Below are 21,184 nucleotides of genomic sequence, written 5' to 3' on the forward strand. Positions count from 1 at the left end.
ACAGTGACACGGCACAAAATCCGCTATGCCAGAGGGCAAGCTTTACTCTGGGACATTCAAAACAAAGGAAAATCAAGCATGACTGGTTAAAGTTTTGGATATCCCACCGCATTGCTTGCCCTCCAACAAGGTGTTATTTTGTACCATGTGATCATTAGCTGCAAAAATTACATTCATTTCCAGTGGTAGTGACATCTAAAACTGAAAAATTCTATACTAAGGAGGTAGTTCTGCAGCTCAAGATCAGGCCTGTGTCTCTGAATGTTACTCTGTCTTGAATTTTCATGTGCAAGTAACAACACTGACAATAACTATAGTAGTATTGTGCAACAGTTTTTGCAGATAAACTTCAGGTTTTATTATTTTTGCCAACATTTCAGGAATCTGGCAGTGTATTTCCGCCGTTGGGGACAAGGTTTTCTCAGTCTTTCTGAACGTCATGTCCAACAAGCCAAGAACGACTGATAGAGAGACAGAACTGGAGAGACATGCACAGTTTTTGCTTGTCAAATTCAATCACCTTCAAAAAAGAATCAGACGTGTTGCAGACAAGTACCTGTCTTCATTTGTTGACAAGTAAGAAAATGGAGATACATGCAGTCATATTTTATCAATTTGTAGGTAAAAGCCATTTTAAAGCTATTTTATAATGGAAGCCTCCACCCAGAGTTCCAGCCTTTGTCCTTTTTTTAGGCGATGACGTCGCCTATATGTTATCGCCCGGTGGACAGGTCGTGTTACGATTACTCCAACCGAGTAGCACTGGGAACTATGCACTTTTACTCAGTTTCGGTATGCCATCTTTGATTGTTACGAGTACGAATCAACTTAGAGCATCCATCGGCAAAACCATTAAAAAAAAAAAACAGTTAAACAGAGGTTTGGAGTCAGGAGAGAGTGAAGTACTGGATAATTGCGAGCTCGCTTACAGAACTTTTTTTTTGACCGTTGTACGTGTATTTAAAATCGGTATACGTGATAGCAGACTAAGTTGACTAAAGCTTGAATGAATTTGACGAGTGAAGGCCGGTTAGTGTCATAACTTTTGAGACCGTTCTAAAAGGCCAGCCGATGGCAGTATCTTGATTAGATTGCAAAGGTGAGCTATCTGATCTTTGTTTGCTTTGGCGTGCATTGTTATCGATAATATTCAAGTTTAAGTTAATTTATTTCCTTTTTCCTTCGTGACTCGCCATCTTCCTTTTTCTGCTTTTGATAATATTTATCTCAAGCCATTAAAAATGAAACAGTGACGGTATCCGTTTTCCTATTTGTACGAGAAACCAGAATTCTAAAAGAATTTCTACCCAATTGCTGATTTAGCTGAACTAAAATGTTTTGTTTGATAAGTTGCATAAATATATGTTAGTGATTCTAGTAAGCGGTGTTGACTTGATAACATTACAATACGGAAATGTCACACAATCTTCAGTATTGACTTGGTGTGGAAATCAATCCTGGGCCTTTCTTTTGCTTATACTTATTTTATCATACTGTATGTATGTAATGTATTGGAAGTTCGTTTTGTAGTTAAAGCAAATAAAAATTAAAATGAATAACAAATGCAATTTCTGGGATCATTGTAAAACGTCATCGCCTGTGCATGCATGTATGCGTGCCGTTTATTATACCATTTTTGACAGAAAAGGTAACCCCTTTTACATACATAGGGTAGAAATACCAACATGTATGTACCTTTTCTCTCTTCTACATTTTCCCCTTGAATAACCCCTTAAATATTACGATAATTCAACCATTTGACATTATAAGTTGATAATTGTCTAATGTTGCTTTTTCCCTCTGTACTATAAAGGTTTCCACACCTATTGTGGAATGGCAGAGTCCTTCACTTTATGTTGGATCTGCTGCAGGAATTGTCCAAGTGTCTAAACTATCCAGTAAGTTTGCAAAAGTAAACAATGTTGCACATGCATTTGGATGTGATGGATACTGATAGCCTTGTCTTGAGTAAAAAATAACCCTACCTTTTGTTTAAAAGCAGTTCAGCTTAGGATCAACCCTAAACCCTTATGTGGAATCTCAGACGTATCTAGTGGAGAAAGAATTGATTGCGTGAACAGAGACATTTGTTTACAAAGGCTAGACAACCAGCAACAATAATTTATCTAGTATTCTAAGCTTGTGACATCAGTTAAGGGTTATCAAACTATTATAGTTATCACAGACCATACCGTAAAACTGATATTTAGTAATGGCCAGTGATGTATTTTCTCTCTAAAATTACTGTAGAACGAAAACCATCAGACTATTGAGATCAAGGTTCCGAGTTCTGTGCCGTTCAGACTGATTGTTCCTGAAGAGATGGACGGCCGTGAAGGCACAGTCAGTGATTTTGCCGCTCGTTGCAGTGGTATAATATCAGAGGCGATCAAATGGGCGCCAGTGACAACAAGATCATTACTGCAGGTGGGCTGGGTTAATAAATTATGTAGCTGTAAGCTGCTGTATGTTCTAATACCCCCCCCCCCCACAACCCCTTCTTTTTGGTACAGAAACCATTTGTCCGTCAGCTTCGATCCTGGAGCCGCCATCTTGGCCGGACTACTTAGCAAGAGAAATCTGGAGAACAATAATATTCTGTGTACTGGGATGGAGGAAGGGTGTACATGATCCTCTTCCCCAATTTCTCTCGCAAAATGCTGTTGTGAATTGTAATAACGCTCTAAAATATTCACCATTAAAATATTCACCATTAAGCACATACCAAATGCTCCAAAATGGGTTGCCACCAAAAATCATCTTTAGCAATTCCTTAGAAGCTGCTCTAGATCTGTAGTTAAGAAGTACCCCCCTTAAATGACAGAAAAGAATGTGATAATACTGCTTATTACAAAACACGATAATGTGTTATTACTGTACAATTTACGATAGCTCGGACTAATTGCAAAATGCAGCAAAGTATTATTGCAATTTGCGATAGCAACGTTTTTACAATTCACGACAACTGTTATTACAATTTACGACAGGTATAACAATTCATGACAGTACACACCAATGGTGAAATATGATTTCAAAGCAAAAGATGGAACGACTTTTCTACTACTTTAGTCCTAACAGAGCTTGCTACACAGTGTATTTGATTTTAGAGTTCAGTGTCTCTTTTGTGGCAATGTGTGTGTGTGTGTGTTCTCATACAATACACTTACTTCTTACTTCTTTCTAATATACAGGATTATATCATGGAACTTGAGAACTCCTCTCAGGGTGTGTCACATCACACTGGTCTGGCCCTTGCTACAGAGAATGTTCTGCAGTGCGCCGGGTTGAACCCTTCCTCTGTAGCTGTTAGTAATGTGCTCCTTGACAAACGTCCAACCTGTGTTAAACAGGATACTTCTCAGTTGGTGTCAGGACTTACATTGAGGAGTAGATATCTGGGAGAGGTAAACAGAACTTATTGCGGTAAAATCCGTTGTATTGAAAATGGGGCAAACGTAATGCAAAATACGTAGTTTGTGTGAGATTTCAGTCAAGGTTGTTAACAACCGTCGTATAGTTTTGTAATAAAAATTTCATTTTTCTCTCAACTCTACTATAAAAGAACACTAGAGAGCCTTTGCCATTTTCAATGCCATCGAAAATGTTAAAACTGTATGGCGAAGCAAAATCTTATTGCATTGCTGTAAGTTGCCTTAGTGAGTAGCCTTACTGGATGTCTGTTTAGTTACCCTTTAGCAGTTTCACAGTGAACTATTTTGTTTAGACACACTCCGGGTAAAATATAATACCGAAAGTCTCATATGTAAACAAAAGCAAAGGTGTGGCTTTATACTTCAACCTATTACCTGCCGCCTTATCGTGGACAATTTAAACAGTTTTTTCTGCAGAAGAAATTAAAGCAAATTTAAATAGTTGATTTGATGAAATCAACACTTTGCTTAGTCTCCTTCGCAGCCGTTGTTTGGCTCGTCACGCAACGCTCGCTCCCCCACCAGTGGGGAGAAGTGTTGCGCGACAAATCAAATAGTGGTTGAGAAGGAGCCTACACTTTCCACAGGAATTGTAAATCCTAATTTGCATTAGAGCATTTTTTTGATTGAGTGTCATAAAACCAAAACCAAAGTAGTTACTCTGACCAATCACAAAGGACACAGACAATCCAGTAAACCAATCAAAACTCAAAGCAAATACATGTAGCTGGCACAAAGCGCGGGAAAACGTGCGCAAGCGAGTCATGATTGGTTTTGGTTGTAGTTCTGATTGGCTGAGAAAGTGGTGCGAGATTTTTAAGCCAATCACTAAACGTAGTAATGTAAAACCAAAGCAATCGCAGTTAACTTTCACTCAAGTGAAAACTACTCTAAAACACAATTGTTAAGTCTTAATTCACTACGTTAGATAAGCTTTCTTTTTGGTATTTCTCTTTTTGTAGATTTTTGGAATGAGGGAACTCCTAGCCTGTCAGACTTCTAACAATCAAGATGTGAACAGTGCATTATCAGCCAATTTAAACAAGCAGTTAATGGAGGCAAAATCAAGCACAGAAGATGCCTTTGTGGCAGCCATGTTCAGAGCTTCGGCATTTCTTGTCACGTCAGAAGGTACAGTGAACGTTACTAGAGCTGTCACAAAACATAACATTTTTTCTAAGGATGAAAATCACCTAAAAGCAATCTAAAACTTCAAAATTTTGTTTTTCAAAAGGGCTAAAAATCAAATTCTTAAAAGGGGATAAGCATTAGAATTACATACATTTTTTTTTTTTTGGGGGGGGGGGGAGTACAACATTTTTGCATGAGTCACAGGCATACCAACACTTCTCATCTTGTGCTCCAACATGCCCTTGGGAAAACAATCAAAAATATCCTTTTAGGTTTTGTGGAGGAGCTTTAAAAGGGTACTACCTAGCGGCCAAAAAATGTCCCGTCTGCTAGGACAAGTAGGTTTTACTGCCTGGCAAGAAACTTTTCTTGCTGACAAGTTTGCCTTATGGGCAAGGGCTCAGGCAAGCAATCTGTCGACTAGATCATAAAACATAGGCACGCTAAGCGTGCAGGAATTAATTTTTTCAATTTATGGGGTGGCTTGGAGTGAGACTGTGTGAGACTAGGTGATTGTCCTGTTAGGATGGTTTATATCATGATTCTTTAAATCTGCTTTGATCGATGCTTTATGTAATTTTTACTACGGTCAGGAAAGTTATCCTCTTCAAAACAAACGTTCGAATAGCGCGAATAACAATTTTGTGTCGGCCTTTTGCTGACGGCGTGTGCGTTGTAAGCTGGCGATTGTTACGAAAAACATGTTTTAATCCAGGGTTAATTCACAACTCACCAATTCCGCCTCCTATAAAGCTAAAATCTTCAAACGAAATCGCTCACTACAACTGTGTCATACGTACTTCACTGACTGACTGACTGACTGACTGACTGCACGGTCATCACGCCGGCTAAGAGGTTATTTTTGAAAAAATAACCAAAAATGTAAACTATGGCAAGCAATTGTCGCGGGCATGTGGCAGCTGCCTGTAGAAACGATCCAATATCTTTAATCACTGGAAACCTTATGGTCAATAGTGTTTTATTTTCGTTCAGCTGTTGATCGTCAGCTGCTTCACAATGTGTGCTGGGCTCCAGCTGATCTGTTCACCGAGCTGTCCATGTCTACTGCTGTATCCTGCTGGGAGTGGATTATGGGGGCACGACAAGACCTGGAACTGCCGGTAAGTTAAATTAAAACTTGAACGGTCTCGAAGTTAAGGCATACAACCAAGGGCAGGAGAAAGTCAAAGTGGTGCAAAGGGCGGGAAAACGTGAAACAGATGCATAAAACGCAGGAAAACAGGTACCGTTAACCTGTGCCAAGAGCGGGAAAAAAGTCAAACCATTTCTAAGCGTGGGAAAGCGTCGAACCAGTGTAAAGTGCGGGAAAACATTCAACCAGTGCGAAGCGGGGAGAAAGGTGAACCATCTGAAAGCGTAGGAAAGCGTGGAACAAGTATAATGCGCGGGATAACATGCAACCTGTGCCAAGGGGAGGAAATGTGTGTAAGCCAAATTATGATATATTGGTTTTGATTTTACTCCTGATTGGTTGAAAACATGCAGCATGTATGCTGTGCCTTCGTTGGAGCAAATTGCTCAAGATTTTTAACCAGAGTCTAGCATATTAGCATAAAGCCAAAGCAAACATTGTAATACAATCATGCATTTTCAGATTTTAAGTAAAATCAGTGCAGCTTGGCAGTGGACAGTTTGCCGTCGTGTTGGTTTATTTGCCAAAGACTTGAAGGTTGACAGCCCATTAGCAGCCTTTTCTGACAGCAGATCCCCACCCACTCCCCCTAATGTTGCTCCACACGACATCTGGATCAAGTTCCTTGCACGGAGGTTTGAAGTTATCAAGTACTACAGTTATGACCAGGTGAGCTATAGAAGAACTTGGAAGAGGAAGAGGCCTTCTAAAACGTAAATTAAATAATCGTGGCAACGTTGTTAGCCTGCGAGCAGGCTCACCTTGGGGCACGCGCTAGAGCGACACGGGAGCGGCGTTTATTAGCACCTCTCCACCAGTCTCTTCCCCACCGTATTACTTCCCTCGCCACTCGCGAGTGCGGCAAGATATATTCGCGCGTGCCCCAAGGTGAGCCTGCTCGCAGGCTACAACGTTGTTGACAGGTGGTTTTCCATTAAAAACACGAAGAGTGACACAGTTCTGAAAACAGCAAGTCTGGGATAGGGTTGCGATTTTCGGTGTTTAGTCTAGTAAAGGGTCGCGAAATCAGCTGAACAGGATTTAGTATAGGGTAAGGGTTCAGAGCCCCAGCGGCACACCCCCACCCAAAAATATATAGAGTACCCCTCCCCCCGGGTTGCAGCAAGTTATGGTGAAAACATTATTCAGAAAATTACAGAACTTTGTATGGTTTCGCCATATTGGTGTAGACCAATATGACCAAGAATTTTGTGTAGTTAAAGAGCACGGCACGCGATGGTGGGATATTACAAAAATGTTTCTTTGAAAGCAGTTTCTGCAGCTTTCCTCCATTTATAGAGTTGAACCCTCAACCCAACCCCACCCCACTACTCCTTCCCCGTATTATGAACAGATATACATAACTGTTCATGTACTTTCAATTGTACTATTCGTAGGTGGAGATATTTGCCACAATGCTACAGCGATGCCTTCCACTATGTGTTGGTAAAAGGAATATTCTGTCACGTCACATTTCCGCCCTCAGAGCCAGGTTTAGATTGCTTCATCTTGGCCTGTCCATGCTACAAGGAGACTTCTTAACCAACTCAGTCATGAAGAATGTTCTGCGAGAGAGGATATACTGCAATGCTTTGGACTGTTTCAGGTACAATACCTGATCATTTTTTATAATGTCTCACAGATGGTACGCGTGCTATCATTGGTCAATCTTGTGGACCGTATTCTACTGCAAGGCACTTTTTAAGCGCATTTCACTTCAACCGTTTTCCTTTCTCCATAGCGAGAGATATGATAAACATTTTTCTGACCTCATTTCCTTGGACCATACTATAATAAAACCAATCCTTGATTTTTCCATCGATTTATGACCCGCGAGCTTCGCGCTTCTGTGATAAATTGACGGGGAAAACTCGGTCCCCTAATGTTGCAGTACATAGATTATGATTGACCTCCCTGGGAGTGCGTGCAAGTGAAATTGCTGAAATCACAAACCAAAACTTTCAATTACTTTCACTGAACAATTTGTTAAATAGATCGGTCTTTGGGTTACCGGTATGCTAAAATAATAAGACAGCTGCTCTCGGTTCCTATCTGCTTTTGATTGTTGGTGATCAGCTTATTGAAACCTAGGGCTTGTTGTCTAATTTTTAAATAGAAAACAATTAGAGAACTAAACTGATTCGCGGATTTCCAATGGAACACGATTGAGGGTCTCTTCTAGTGGAGTTTATCACAGATTTTTTTTTTGAGTATTTGGTCGTTTCTCGGTTTTGTATTTTCACGCGCACGTAACAGGCAATCATTGACAGTTTACAGATCTATGTAGAGCTACGTGAACAATATGGATTTTTTTTTGGCCGAATCTGAGACGTCTCTTGAGCGAGGGCTGAAGAGAAACACCTATTTACCACTGATCAATTAATATTGTTTTGTCATTGTTGACAGCATTGAACCCATGTGGCCTGTGAGTAAGGATGCAGAGCTGCGGGAAGACATTCAAGTGTTGATAAAGTTCTGGCAGGCCATGCACTCTGACAAAAAATACATGAAGTACTTCATGGTAGCGGCCCCTGTAGATGCTACTCAGCTCTTGCCTCATACCCCCTCAGGAGGGTCCCAGTACACAAGTGGCTCATCTGGCTTAGGGCCTTATCTGCAGGTACGTTAAACATGATCCTGTGGTTGGACTTGTGTAGTCTGTGTAACAGGTACTTCTATAGGTGCAGGTTAAATGCTAAAAGCAAGAGTGAAGTTTTGGGTGAAGTGGAGAGATGGAGAAATAAAAGAAAGAAAACAGGGATGTAAAACCGATAAATGCTACTTATTTGTAATACTGAATTACTGTAATTATTATTACTTAGAAACATACTCACCTTTGTCCCAGGGACATAAGTGAGTACAAGTGAAGAGTTTAATTGAGCCTCTAAATAAGGACCTTTCCTGAAAGAGGACACTGAGTTTAGGTCCCGGTCCCAGGCAAACAGTAACTTACGTCACTCCAGTACCACTTCGACTTCTTTCTAAATGCATGGTTTTCATGATACGTTCAAGTAACGTTCAGCCCTATTGAAGTCAAAGTAATGTTGTATAAATTCTTCCTAGCCTTACGTTGACTTTTGCATTGCATGTGCAATGCATTATTCGCTGCAATGCGACTTTTTACACCTTGTCTGCAACTGCGTATTCTGTTTTGTTCCCTTATTTGTTTCACTTTTCTCTTTGTGTTTTGCTTTGATATTTGACTGCCAATTTTTTTTTCTGTTGCGAGGCAGGCTTTGCGAGGGTCTTGGTAGAACACGAGGTGAATAAGAGTCACGTGCGAAATACACGTGAGTCACTCGTGAGTTACTTGCAAGTCACGTGCGGGTCACATGCAAGTCACGTGCGAGTCACACACACGAGTCACTCCCAAGGCAAGTGTTGCGTTCTACAAAGATCCCCTCAAAATCGTCCGTACTGCCAATACTAATCAACATACAGCTAATATTGCCTAACGACATTGTCACAGGGTCAAGGAAGACGCAACTCATACGGGCTTTTTATGGCAGAAATGGTAATGCATTGCACACCCGAAACTGCACTGATATCTGTAAGATGCATGCTTGCACATAGCTATGCCTGCTTTTTTACGACATTTCTTTATTTTTTTGCTTTGATTTTCTTTGAGTTGAAAACTGTTATTTTGAGGTGGCTTTTCGAATTCGAAGACAAAACAGCACTATTTAACAATCAGACTGCAAGCTTGAGATTTCTATCGGCTGACAGTTGGCGAGGGGCGAAGCCCCCAATCAACTATCAAAGTCAATAAAAACCTAGAGCGGGCAGTGTAATTGTTTTGGCATAACCGAGAGCGACACATTAAACATCAAAAGAACTGATTTGTTCATGATTTTGTTTAATGGTTCGGCCTCAATGCCGGCCACAATGCAGCGCACGCTCCGAGAGCCCACTGTCAATCGATAGTAGCTGCATGTAGCTGCATGTAGGTGCAGATAGCAAGTTTCCAATATTCAGTCACTGGGTAATGCTAAAAGGAACATTGTCTTCAGTTTCACAATTGTCTTCAGGATTAGTTAATTCTGACTATAAATCTAGGTACTATAGCTTATCAGGTGGCACTTTACCTTAGTTTCTCTAGCATGAAGTGACTAGGAGCATTTCCACTCCCCCCTGGATGGGATGCTAGTCCATCACAGGGTTACCCCCCAAGCATTCTATCAGGTTGCCTAAACAATTCACCATTTTTTATTTTGTGGAGAGTAACACTGACAGTTAACAGTCAGGACACCAAAAGCCTGAAGTGTATACGTAATTGCGATTGCGTTTTTTCTGTTCTCGAGCTCAAAATGTGAGTTTAAAGCACAAAATTGTGACTGGTAGCCTTTGGTTTGTGCTTTGCTTTAGGGTAATCGCTGGATGAACACCATACCGCTGTCCAGCAGTCTGTCGTCTCGTCGCTCAGCCACAGGAACCTCAGCTGGCAAAGAAACCACAGGTGGCCAACACGTATTGAAGGATTACTTAAAGCGACGTAACCTCATTCTAGCTCTGGTTCGCCGAGAGATTGAAAGGCTCTCAACCTGGCATAACCCCATGGCTCGCCCAGAGCTAAACTTTACTGGCTTGGTGTCGCTGGTGAACTGGGCCAACCAGACAATTTTTACCGAGAGGATCTGGAGAGACCTAGTGCGGCTGGCGTGGCATATTTCACCGGATATTGCTGTTTTTCTACCAGCAAGGTGCGTTGTCTTTAATTCCTTCAGCTTCAAGAGTGAAAAAAAAAAAACCACACACAATAAACAACTACATGAAAGTACTGCTCAATAGCTTTCATACGAATGGTCACATACTAGGGTTTCATCCAGAGACGTAAAAGTTAGAACCACCTTGTACGGCATAATAAACTGTACCACATGAAAGTACCGCTCAATAGCTTTTATCTGAATGGTCACACATTAGGATTTCATCCACAGACTTAGGGCCTGTTTACATGGAGGGAGGGTGCCCCGGCTAACCGAGTTACCCGGCTAGAAGGGATGAAACATAGCCCGCCTTTACATGCAGAATTCACAGCCCTTCTACCCGAGTTGAGACAGCGTCATTGAAGCGTGTCACGGCGTGGGAAAACAATCTAGCTCCAAATGATTAAAAAACATGGCTTTTTACTAAATAATCAAGGCTAGCCATGTTTAAATAGCACTGTTTGGGTCCAGAATTTATACGTTTTATGCCACTAACTTCAAATTTAATTTGAGAACACGCGTGAAGACTTATCCCGGGAAGCCGGGATAGCCCGGGCATAACCGTTTACATGGCAAAAAGCTAACCCGCCTAGAAGGGTGCCCCGGGCAAGCAGACCGAGTGCCCCGGCAAGGCGGGTTTCCCGTCTTGCATGTAAACGCTTCGATACGTTCTCTTAAGAAACGTATGAAAAGTTGGCTCGCCCAGGGTAGCTTGGTTAGCCGGGGCACCCGCCTTCCATGTAAACAGGCCCTTAAACATTAGAACCACCTTGTACAGCATAAAAACAGTACCACATGAAAGTACTGCTCAGTAGCTTTTATCTGAATGGCCACACACTAGGGTTTCATCCACAGACTTAAAACTAAGAACCACCTTGTACAGCATAATAAACAGTACCACATAAAAGTACTGCTCAATAGCTTTAATTTGTGGTCATACACTTTGGTTTAATCTACATTCTTCCAAGTTAGAACCAACTTGTGCACCATAAACAGTAACACAAAAGAGTACCGCTCAGTAGCTTTCATTTGAATGGTCACACAGTAGGGTTTCATACACAGGCTTAAAAGTTAGAACCACCTTGTACAGCATAATTCAAAGTACTGCTCAGTAGCTTTTACGTTAAGCGGACACGCTCGGGGCGTCGTGTAGTGTCCGTAATAGCGAAAGTCCGTAATAGCGGGAGTCACTTCCAGTCAAACCTCTTTCGCCGGGGATCTGGATTTTGTCCGTAATAGCGAGTGTCCGCAATAGCGGGGTGTCCGCAATGCGAGAGTTGACTGTAATTGAATGGTCACCTACTAAAGTCTAAAGACCTTATTATTTGTCTACCTTTTACTGAAGATAAGATACAGTAACTATTTCGCCACGGTGGCTCCATACATGATTGCTGTTCTAACTAGACGTTGTATAACGTACTCTGTAGGTTCAAAGAAATATCAGCAGTTCACAACGAGGTTAGCCGACTAGTCAGGATCCATCCCACAGCTGTATCAGATTTACTAGAAGCTATCCAGGTGAGGCGGAACTTAGATTCGCAGAACAAGCCTCCTGGAAAGCTTATTAGATGCTTTGGAATCCAATGTACCAACTAACGTATCTTGTTGTTTTGAACCTAAAGGCCTACTCTGGGACCCAAAATCGCCTAAAGTCGCCTTAAGTCGCCCAAAGTTAGGGCGACTTTGGGTCCCAGAGTAGGCCTACCTTAACGCAGCGATCTCTTTAAATAATGAACTCGTGTATCCTCGTTGTTGAACGTTATCGCTCTTTTGACTAGGAAAAATTAAAATAGTCAAAGGTAAAAGGAACGCCTACGTTTTGAGCCTATTGACTCAACAGGCCGGCCTTTATCACCGGGTTACGCAGGATAAGACGGCTAGGAGAATTTCTTCTCTCCCCTGAAGGGGATGCTAGTCTATCGCAGGGTTATCCCCGAGCATTTAAATCGCTGGTTCCCATTTATTCACCTGGGCCCGGTTGTTCAAAGCACGATTAAGCTAATCCAGGATTAGCGTGAAACTTGATTTCAATTTTATAACATTTCGTTGAGACTTTCAGTTAATATTTTCTGTCCCCCAGTTTTAAACGTGGACCATCCTCAAACTTCACAAAACATTAGCTATGGAAAACCCTTTAAAACAAGGGAAATTAAAACCTCGATCATCTTTTAATCCTGGGCTAGCGTTAATCGCCTTTCGAACAACCCGGCCCTGGACACTGTGAAATTAATGTGTCTTACCCAAGAACACGACGCAGGCTAGGACCGGTCAGGGATGAAAGCCTGGCCGTTCGATCTGGAGTCTGGTGCACTCAACATTAGGTCACCGTTTCGTTGTATCATTGTATACTGTTTTCACGAAAATTCTTTGAATATTTCTCTCAGTATCTCGTCACGGAAAAGAACATCAAAGCCGACATTCCAGAGTTGACGCATGTGCTGTGCTGGTCGGCCATTCCTCCTGTCCAGGCCATGGCATACTTCTCGCAACAGTACCCACCCCACCCCCTGACAGCACAGTATGCATTTCGTGTGCTCCAGTCCTTCCCGCCGGACGCCATATTGTTGTACATTCCTCAACTGGTGCAAGCCACTCGGTATGACGCACTTGGGTTCGTTAGTGAATACATATTATGGGCTGCACAACATTCGCAGCTTCTTGCTCATCAGGTAGGGAAGAACTCTTTAAAATATGAATATAAAAAATACCCTGAAAAAATGATAATGGTGTCAATCTGTGTAGGTCACAAACAGAAACGTTTCGGGCGTAGCCCTTCAGCGTGAAACCGTTACATTTTGTTTTTTGCGCTACTGTATATTTTAAAAGATGCAGCGCGCGTAAGGAAGTCAGACCCTCGCCTAGTTTTAATATCAAAAAGCTTTTGTTTATCGGTTTGTTTACAAGTTGGTAGGATTTTTGTTAAATGTTTTCAAAACAACTCCACCTTATGTACAAATAGTTGCAACACCACAGAAACGTAGGCTCTTACCTAGTCTTTCGTTCTTCTTGTCTTCAAGCGGTGCGTGACTAACCATAAAACGGCTGCAAAGAATGATAATGATATATAATGATAATGCATTTATATAGCGCATTTTTCATATGTATATGTTCAAATGCGCTTTACACATATTGTAATTTACTACACAATTGCAAAGGCCGGACCACAACACCGGGAGCTTCGTGCCCTACTCTTTGCGAATAGTGTGTGGCTTCTTTAACGTCCCCTGTTATAAGATTGAAGGTACAGGAGACGGGACCTACGGTTTATCGTCCTTTTCCGAGAAGACTAGAATGTCTAACCATTTGCAGATGAAATTACAAAGGCAGCACATTCTCCTCAGTTATTTTAAGACCCTGAGTGTTGGTCCGGTCTGGGGTTCGAACCCACGACCTCCCGCACAGCAGTCCGGCGCTCTACCAACTGAGCTAACCAGGCGGCGGTTTTTTCTCAAGAAAAGTACATATCTTAAGTTACATAAGAATCTATTAAAAAATACATAACGATAAGAAAACTAGATATTATTATACTTAAAAGTTAACTCTATTTTTTAGATTTTTAGATTTTTTTGAAGACGTTCTTTTGACTGGTCACGCAATATTTCCTAAGATTTCGTGACTAAACTGAAGAACTACGTACGTGGCTACAGAAACTGTAGTCTCCTTCGAGGCCGTTGTTTGGGCTCGTCATGCAACATTCCCTGTCCCCACTGGGCAGAAGCGTTGCGTGACTACCTAAATAACGGCTGCAAAAGAGACTACAGAAACTGAGACAGTTATAGTCTAAGAACACTTGGAATAATGAATTATTGCATTACAATACATCTTACACAAGAATCCTAGTTTTCAAACTTCTTCAAGCTGAGAAAAGGAATATGTAAGATCTTGAAGTTTGAATTTTATCCATTCTTTTGATTTTTTTCTCTCCAGCTAATCTGGAACATGAAAACCAACGTGTTCACTGACGAGGAAGCACTTCACAAAGATCCTGAAATAGGCGTTCACTTAGAAAACCTGATTGACCGGATCACAAACTCGTTATCGGGAACAGCGCTGGATTTCTACAAGAGGGAATTCGACTTCTTCGATAAAGTCACTTCAATATCTGGAACAATAAGGTAGAAACACAGCTTGCAGAAAAACCGGCTTTTGGAGCACAATAAACAGTTCTTTAATCACCGTTAGTAGAAAGTAGGCATGTTTTACTGGAAATACGCGAATCTGATTTTTTTATCTCATCGTTGTCGCGCCCGTTGCCCTCAGAAGGGAAAGCTGTTTTTGATTTACCCTTATACTGATCACTAAAAACTCATAGAAAATTTGGACTTTTTCTCATCTTGCTACAATCCTAGACAAAAGTCCTGGGACACTTAACCACTTCGACGAAAAATTGACATTGTATTGACCTCCCCCTCCCCACCCCCAATTCAATGTTGGTTTCTATCCATCATAGCGTGGGACAATATCTCAACATTGTTTTGGGGGGAAAGGGGGGCTCGGGAAATTAAACAATGCGTTCTTAATGCAAAGGGAATGGTCACTGAGCACTATTTCTTTAAGTGTCCCATGGATTTTTGTCTAGGATTGTATTTGTGTGCGAAAAAATCGGGATTGTCTTTGCGTCCGAAAGAAGGTTGCATAGGTTTAAAATATGTTTGTTCTAGCAGTTATTTGCACAAATGTTTGTGAACAGTTACAGCATGTAACAAGAAAGCTCTATTTGGAGTTCTTTTCGAGCCACAAAGTGTAGCTGATGGAATCCGTTCCTTGGGAGAAATTCACTGTTTTTTCTGTTGCTTTCTTTTGTGAGTCTTTGAGCGCCCAAATACAAGCTTTGCGAACTCTTTTCAGTACAACATGGTACACTAATGTCAGGGATCGTTATTGCTTTCCATCTTTATTATTCTTTGCCAAGAAACAGCGCCTAAGTGTTCAAAACCATCATATTTCCTCTCAGAACTGTAAGTACCCTGAACAGTGCTCGACCGGAAACGCAACAGTACTCGCATGATTCTTTGAGCTAAAATATTTAGAACGTGCTCATTTTCATTGGGATTTCATCTCAGCATATCAAGAATAGTGTATTCAATGCCAGGACGTTCGATAGTTGTAACTGGTTCTTCGTTTAATCACTTTTTTAACAGTACTCACTCGTAAACCAAGAGTAGAATAATTAGCATATATTATTTATCTCAACGCTTGTTCACCGAGTACTGTGAGAAATTGAGCAAAACGTTTAGCATCGTTTATGAATACTTCATAAAGGGTTCCTATTTGAATATTCAATCGGTTTAGCTGCGTTTCACGCATATATTTCTGAGCTAGGGCATAAAAAAGCGGAAAACAGTGGCGAGTACTGTTGTGAGAAATGTTAGCGTATCTCATTATCTCATTACAACAGAACAGTGGCACTTATCTTCGTGTCAAATTTCAGCTGAACAGACATGTTCAATTATTAACAGCCAAAAGAATGGTTTCTTTTCAATGACCAAAAAGAGATTTGCCTGTTTGAGAAGAAAACTCGCTGTAGAAACCCTGTCAAGTTTGTTTTGTTGCGATAAAGATATCGTTTTGGGGGCTTTCCGACATAGTCCTCATGTCTGATGAAGGCGATATATTTATCCCTATTGACTCGAATCTGTTCAAAAAGTGATGAGTTAATCGATTTTGTCTCAAAACACTGTCCTCTTTATACAAAGATACAGTTAGAGCGACCACAAATCCAAATAAGCCCTGTTTCTCTGGCCTTTTTTTAATAATTCACCCACCCCACCCCCCTTATTTTCTGGTGTCACGTGTCACGTCTTTTATGCCGTGGACCTACATTTGCATTAAAAACGTTGATATTTCATTGAAATAATACATGTGCAATCGCGTTATAGCCAAAAATAGCGAGTTCAGTACCGAACTCACAAATACAATCCTAGACAAAAGTCCTGGGACACTTAACCACTTCGACGAAAAATTGACATTGTATTGACCTCCCCCTCCCCACCCCCAATTCAATGTTGGTTTCTATCCATCATAGCGTGGGACAATATCTCAACATTGTTTTGGGGGGAAAGGGGGGCTCGGGAAATTAAACAATGCGTTCTTAATGCAAAGGGAATGGTCACTGAGCACTATTTCTTTAAGTGTCCCATGGATTTTTGTCTAGGATTGTATTTGTGTGCGAAAAAATCGGGATTGTCTTTGCGTCCGAAAGAAGGTTGCATAGGTTTAAAATATGTTTGTTCTAGCAGTTATTTGCACAAATGTTTGTGAACAGTTACAGCATGTAACAAGAAAGCTCTATTTGGAGTTCTTTTCGAGCCACAAAGTGTAGCTGATGGAATCCGTTCCTTGGGAGAAATTCACTGTTTTTTCTGTTGCTTTCTTTTGTGAGTCTTTGAGCGCCCAAATACAAGCTTTGCGAACTCTTTTCAGTACAACATGGTACACTAATGTCAGGGATCGTTATTGCTTTCCATCTTTATTATTCTTTGCCAAGAAACAGCGCCTAAGTGTTCAAAACCATCATATTTCCTCTCAGAACTGTAAGTACCCTGAACAGTGCTCGACCGGAAACGCAACAGTACTCGCATGATTCTTTGAGCTAAAATATTTAGAACGTGCTCATTTTCATTGGGATTTCATCTCAGCATATCAAGAATAGTGTATTCAATGCCAGGACGTTCGATAGTTGTAACTGGTTCTTCGTTTAATCACTTTTTTAACAGTACTCACTCGTAAACCAAGAGTAGAATAATTAGCATATATTATTTATCTCAACGCTTGTTCACCGAGTACTGTGAGAAATTGAGCAAAACGTTTAGCATCGTTTATGAATACTTCATAAAGGGTTCCTATTTGAATATTCAATCGGTTTAGCTGCGTTTCACGCATATATTTCTGAGCTAGGGCATAAAAAAGCGGAAAACAGTGGCGAGTACTGTTGTGAGAAATGTTAGCGTATCTCATTATCTCATTACAACAGAACAGTGGCACTTATCTTCGTGTCAAATTTCAGCTGAACAGACATGTTCAATTATTAACAGCCAAAAGAATGGTTTCTTTTCAATGACCAAAAAGAGATTTGCCTGTTTGAGAAGAAAACTCGCTGTAGAAACCCTGTCAAGTTTGTTTTGTTGCGATAAAGATATCGTTTTGGGGGCTTTCCGACATAGTCCTCATGTCTGATGAAGGCGATATATTTATCCCTATTGACTCGAATCTGTTCAAAAAGTGATGAGTTAATCGATTTTGTCTCAAAACACTGTCCTCTTTATACAAAGATACAGTTAGAGCGACCACAAATCCAAATAAGCCCTGTTTCTCTGGCCTTTTTTTAATAATTCACCCACCCCACCCCCCTTATTTTCTGGTGTCACGTGTCACGTCTTTTATGCCGTGGACCTACATTTGCATTAAAAACGTTGATATTTCATTGAAATAATACATGTGCAATCGCGTTATAGCCAAAAATAGCGAGTTCAGTACCGAACTCACAAATACAATCCTAGACAAAAGTCCTGGGACACTTAACCACTTCGACGAAAAATTGACATTGTATTGACCTCCCCCTCCCCACCCCCAATTCAATGTTGGTTTCTATCCATCATAGCGTGGGACAATATCTCAACATTGTTTTGGGGGGAAAGGGGGGCTCGGGAAATTAAACAATGCGTTCTTAATGCAAAGGGAATGGTCACTGAGCACTATTTCTTTAAGTGTCCCATGGATTTTTGTCTAGGATTGTATTTGTGTGCGAAAAAATCGGGATTGTCTTTGCGTCCGAAAGAAGGTTGCATAGGTTTAAAATATGTTTGTTCTAGCAGTTATTTGCACAAATGTTTGTGAACAGTTACAGCATGTAACAAGAAAGCTCTATTTGGAGTTCTTTTCGAGCCACAAAGTGTAGCTGATGGAATCCGTTCCTTGGGAGAAATTCACTGTTTTTTCTGTTGCTTTCTTTTGTGAGTCTTTGAGCGCCCAAATACAAGCTTTGCGAACTCTTTTCAGTACAACATGGTACACTAATGTCAGGGATCGTTATTGCTTTCCATCTTTATTATTCTTTGCCAAGAAACAGCGCCTAAGTGTTCAAAACCATCATATTTCCTCTCAGAACTGTAAGTACCCTGAACAGTGCTCGACCGGAAACGCAACAGTACTCGCATGATTCTTTGAGCTAAAATATTTAGAACGTGCTCATTTTCATTGGGATTTCATCTCAGCATATCAAGAATAGTGTATTCAATGCCAGGACGTTCGATAGTTGTAACTGGTTCTTCGTTTAATCACTTTTTTAACAGTACTCACTCGTAAACCAAGAGTAGAATAATTAGCATATATTATTTATCTCAACGCTTGTTCACCGAGTACTGTGAGAAATTGAGCAAAACGTTTAGCATCGTTTATGAATACTTCATAAAGGGTTTCTATTTGAATATTCAATCGGTTTAGCTGCGTTTCACGCATATATTTCTGAGCTAGGGCATAAAAAAGCGGAAAACAGTGGCGAGTACTGTTGTGAGAAATGTTAGCGTATCTCATTATCTCATTACAACAGAACAGTGGCACTTATCTTCGTGTCAAATTTCAGCTGAACAGACATGTTCAATTATTAACAGCCAAAAGAATGGTTTCTTTTCAATGACCAAAAAGAGATTTGCCTGTTTGAGAAGAAAACTCGCTGTAGAAACCCTGTCAAGTTTGTTTTGTTGCGATAAAGATATCGTTTTGGGGGCTTTCCGACATAGTCCTCATGTCTGATGAAGGCGATATATTTATCCCTATTGACTCGAATCTGTTCAAAAAGTGATGAGTTAATCGATTTTGTCTCAAAACACTGTCCTCTTTATACAAAGATACAGTTAGAGCGACCACAAATCCAAATAAGCCCTGTTTCTCTGGCCTTTTTTTAATAATTCACCCACCCCACCCCCCTTATTTTCTGGTGTCACGTGTCACGTCTTTTATGCCGTGGACCTACATTTGCATTAAAAACGTTGATATTTCATTGAAATAATACATGTGCAATCGCGTTATAGCCAAAAATAGCGAGTTCAGTACCGAACTCACAAATACAATCCTAGACAAAAGTCCTGGGACACTTAACCACTTCGACGAAAAATTGACATTGTATTGACCTCCCCCTCCCCCACCCCCAATTCAATGTTGGTTTCTATCCATCATAGCGTGGGACAATATCTCAACATTGTTTTGGGGGGAAAGGGGGGCTCGGGAAATTAAACAATGCGTTCTTAATGCAAAGGGAATGGTCACTGAGCACTATTTCTTTAAGTGTCCCATGGATTTTTGTCTAGGATTGTAGTTAGATTCATTTACTATTTCTCCGTTTACTTTACGACAAGTTTAAAAGTCGTTTACAGTCAACTCTCTCTCTTTACGTACACCTCTACAAGACGGACGCCTGGTGTTGGTGCCGTCCCTGCCACTTGTCAGTTATTTTACTTTCACTAAACTAAACTCCACATAAGACAGACACTTCTCTAAGACGGACAGTTGGAACCGGTCCCAACGGCGTCCGTTTTGGAGAGACATGACTGTACTTTAACTCGTTAAGTTTCAAAGAACAGGAAATTTTATGCGTACTGGGCTCGTAGGTAAGGAATTTTCACTGTAAAACTACTTTTTCTTGCCTTCCTTTATGTACCACAGACCGTATCCAAAAGGCCCAGAGCGAAAACAAGCCTGTCTTGAAGCGCTGAGTAAGATCCAGGCCCAGGAAGGCGTGTATCTTCCAAGCAACCCGGAGGCCCTGGTGCTGAATATTGATCACAACTCTGGGACTCCCATGCAGAGTGCAGCCAAGGCCCCATTCCTCGCGCGGTTTAAAGTCAAACACTGTGGCATTCAAGAAATGGAGAACATTAACACTTCAAAAGGTAAACACTAGAACCGTGATATGAACACAAATTCTCTCTACCTTTCGCCGTCCTTTCTTATGAAACGAGTTGGGAGAATTTTATGATGTATTTATTACCCTGGTATAAAAGGTAAAGTCTGCGTTCGAGCCTAGTGGCCCATCAGGCTGGAATTATTACCACTCCCCCCTGGATGAGATGCTAGTCCATCGCAGGGTTACCCCCAGCAGTAAATTCGCCGGTACCCATTTATACACCTGGGTGGAGAGAGGCACCGTGAGAGTAAAGCGTCTTGCCCAAGAACACAACGCGGTGCCCTTGTCAGAGCTCAAACCCGGACCGCTCGATCAGTCAGTTAGTCTAGCACACTAACCATTAGGCCACCGTGCTAATCGTTACCCTGGCATAAGCGGGCGTAAAAACTGACTCGTTAATCTCGAGCTTTTCTTTGATATTCTGCAGATTTTTCGTCGTCAGACAGTGAGGACGAAGCAGACAAAGCCAAGATCTACTGGCAAGCCGCCATATTTAAAGTTGGTGATGATGTTAGACAGGTAATTTTCGAGTTCTAATCCTAGAGATTTCCTGATATCCCTCTCCCCTCCACCTCCATCCTTAAACAAAGAGACGTTTGGTTGAACGTCATGAGGATCGTGGGTTAAAAACTTCCCCAAAAGAGAATCGAAAACTGTGGAGTGCTTTTAGGTCCGGGAAACCTCTCCTTTTCCATTTTAGAGTGTAATACCAGAAATGTTTGTGACACGTGTTTTCACTACCTAGAAGCAATCACAGAGACGTTTTGCGATTGATTTGACTTCCAAACGATTTTTTCCACAATAAAAGCCTCCCTTTCGTTCATCATTTGCAGAAAACTTTGTTTCATTTTGCAACAGTTAAGCT

At 41.1% G+C, this 21,184-nt stretch overlaps 1 protein-coding gene across 2 annotated transcripts in view; it reads left to right on the forward strand.

Moving 5' to 3' along the window:
- LOC144639216 (phosphatidylinositol 4-kinase alpha-like) overlaps positions 1 to 21,184 on the forward strand; it is a 69,599-nt gene that overhangs the window by 40,775 nt on the left and 7,640 nt on the right. Inside the window, exons 14-29 of one of the 2 annotated variants that reach the window (XM_078498491.1) lie at positions 381 to 576; positions 1,814 to 1,898; positions 2,251 to 2,427; positions 3,192 to 3,404; positions 4,394 to 4,562; positions 5,556 to 5,683; positions 6,178 to 6,384; positions 7,113 to 7,321; positions 8,122 to 8,335; positions 9,185 to 9,229; positions 10,081 to 10,415; positions 11,846 to 11,936; positions 12,803 to 13,087; positions 14,346 to 14,533; positions 20,079 to 20,305; positions 20,747 to 20,838. In XM_078498491.1, coding sequence (XP_078354617.1) covers positions 381 to 576; positions 1,814 to 1,898; positions 2,251 to 2,427; positions 3,192 to 3,404; positions 4,394 to 4,562; positions 5,556 to 5,683; positions 6,178 to 6,384; positions 7,113 to 7,321; positions 8,122 to 8,335; positions 9,185 to 9,229; positions 10,081 to 10,415; positions 11,846 to 11,936; positions 12,803 to 13,087; positions 14,346 to 14,533; positions 20,079 to 20,305; positions 20,747 to 20,838 — 2,861 coding nt within the window. The remainder of the gene's footprint in view (positions 1 to 380; positions 577 to 1,813; positions 1,899 to 2,250; positions 2,428 to 3,191; positions 3,405 to 4,393; positions 4,563 to 5,555; positions 5,684 to 6,177; positions 6,385 to 7,112; positions 7,322 to 8,121; positions 8,336 to 9,184; positions 9,230 to 10,080; positions 10,416 to 11,845; positions 11,937 to 12,802; positions 13,088 to 14,345; positions 14,534 to 20,078; positions 20,306 to 20,746; positions 20,839 to 21,184) is intronic. The other variant, XM_078498493.1, reaches the window with a different exon arrangement.

This window comes from Oculina patagonica, chromosome 14, assembly GCF_052425735.1.
Source record: "Oculina patagonica isolate OP01 chromosome 14, crgOcupat, whole genome shotgun sequence".
NCBI lineage: Eukaryota > Metazoa > Cnidaria > Anthozoa > Scleractinia > Oculinidae > Oculina > Oculina patagonica.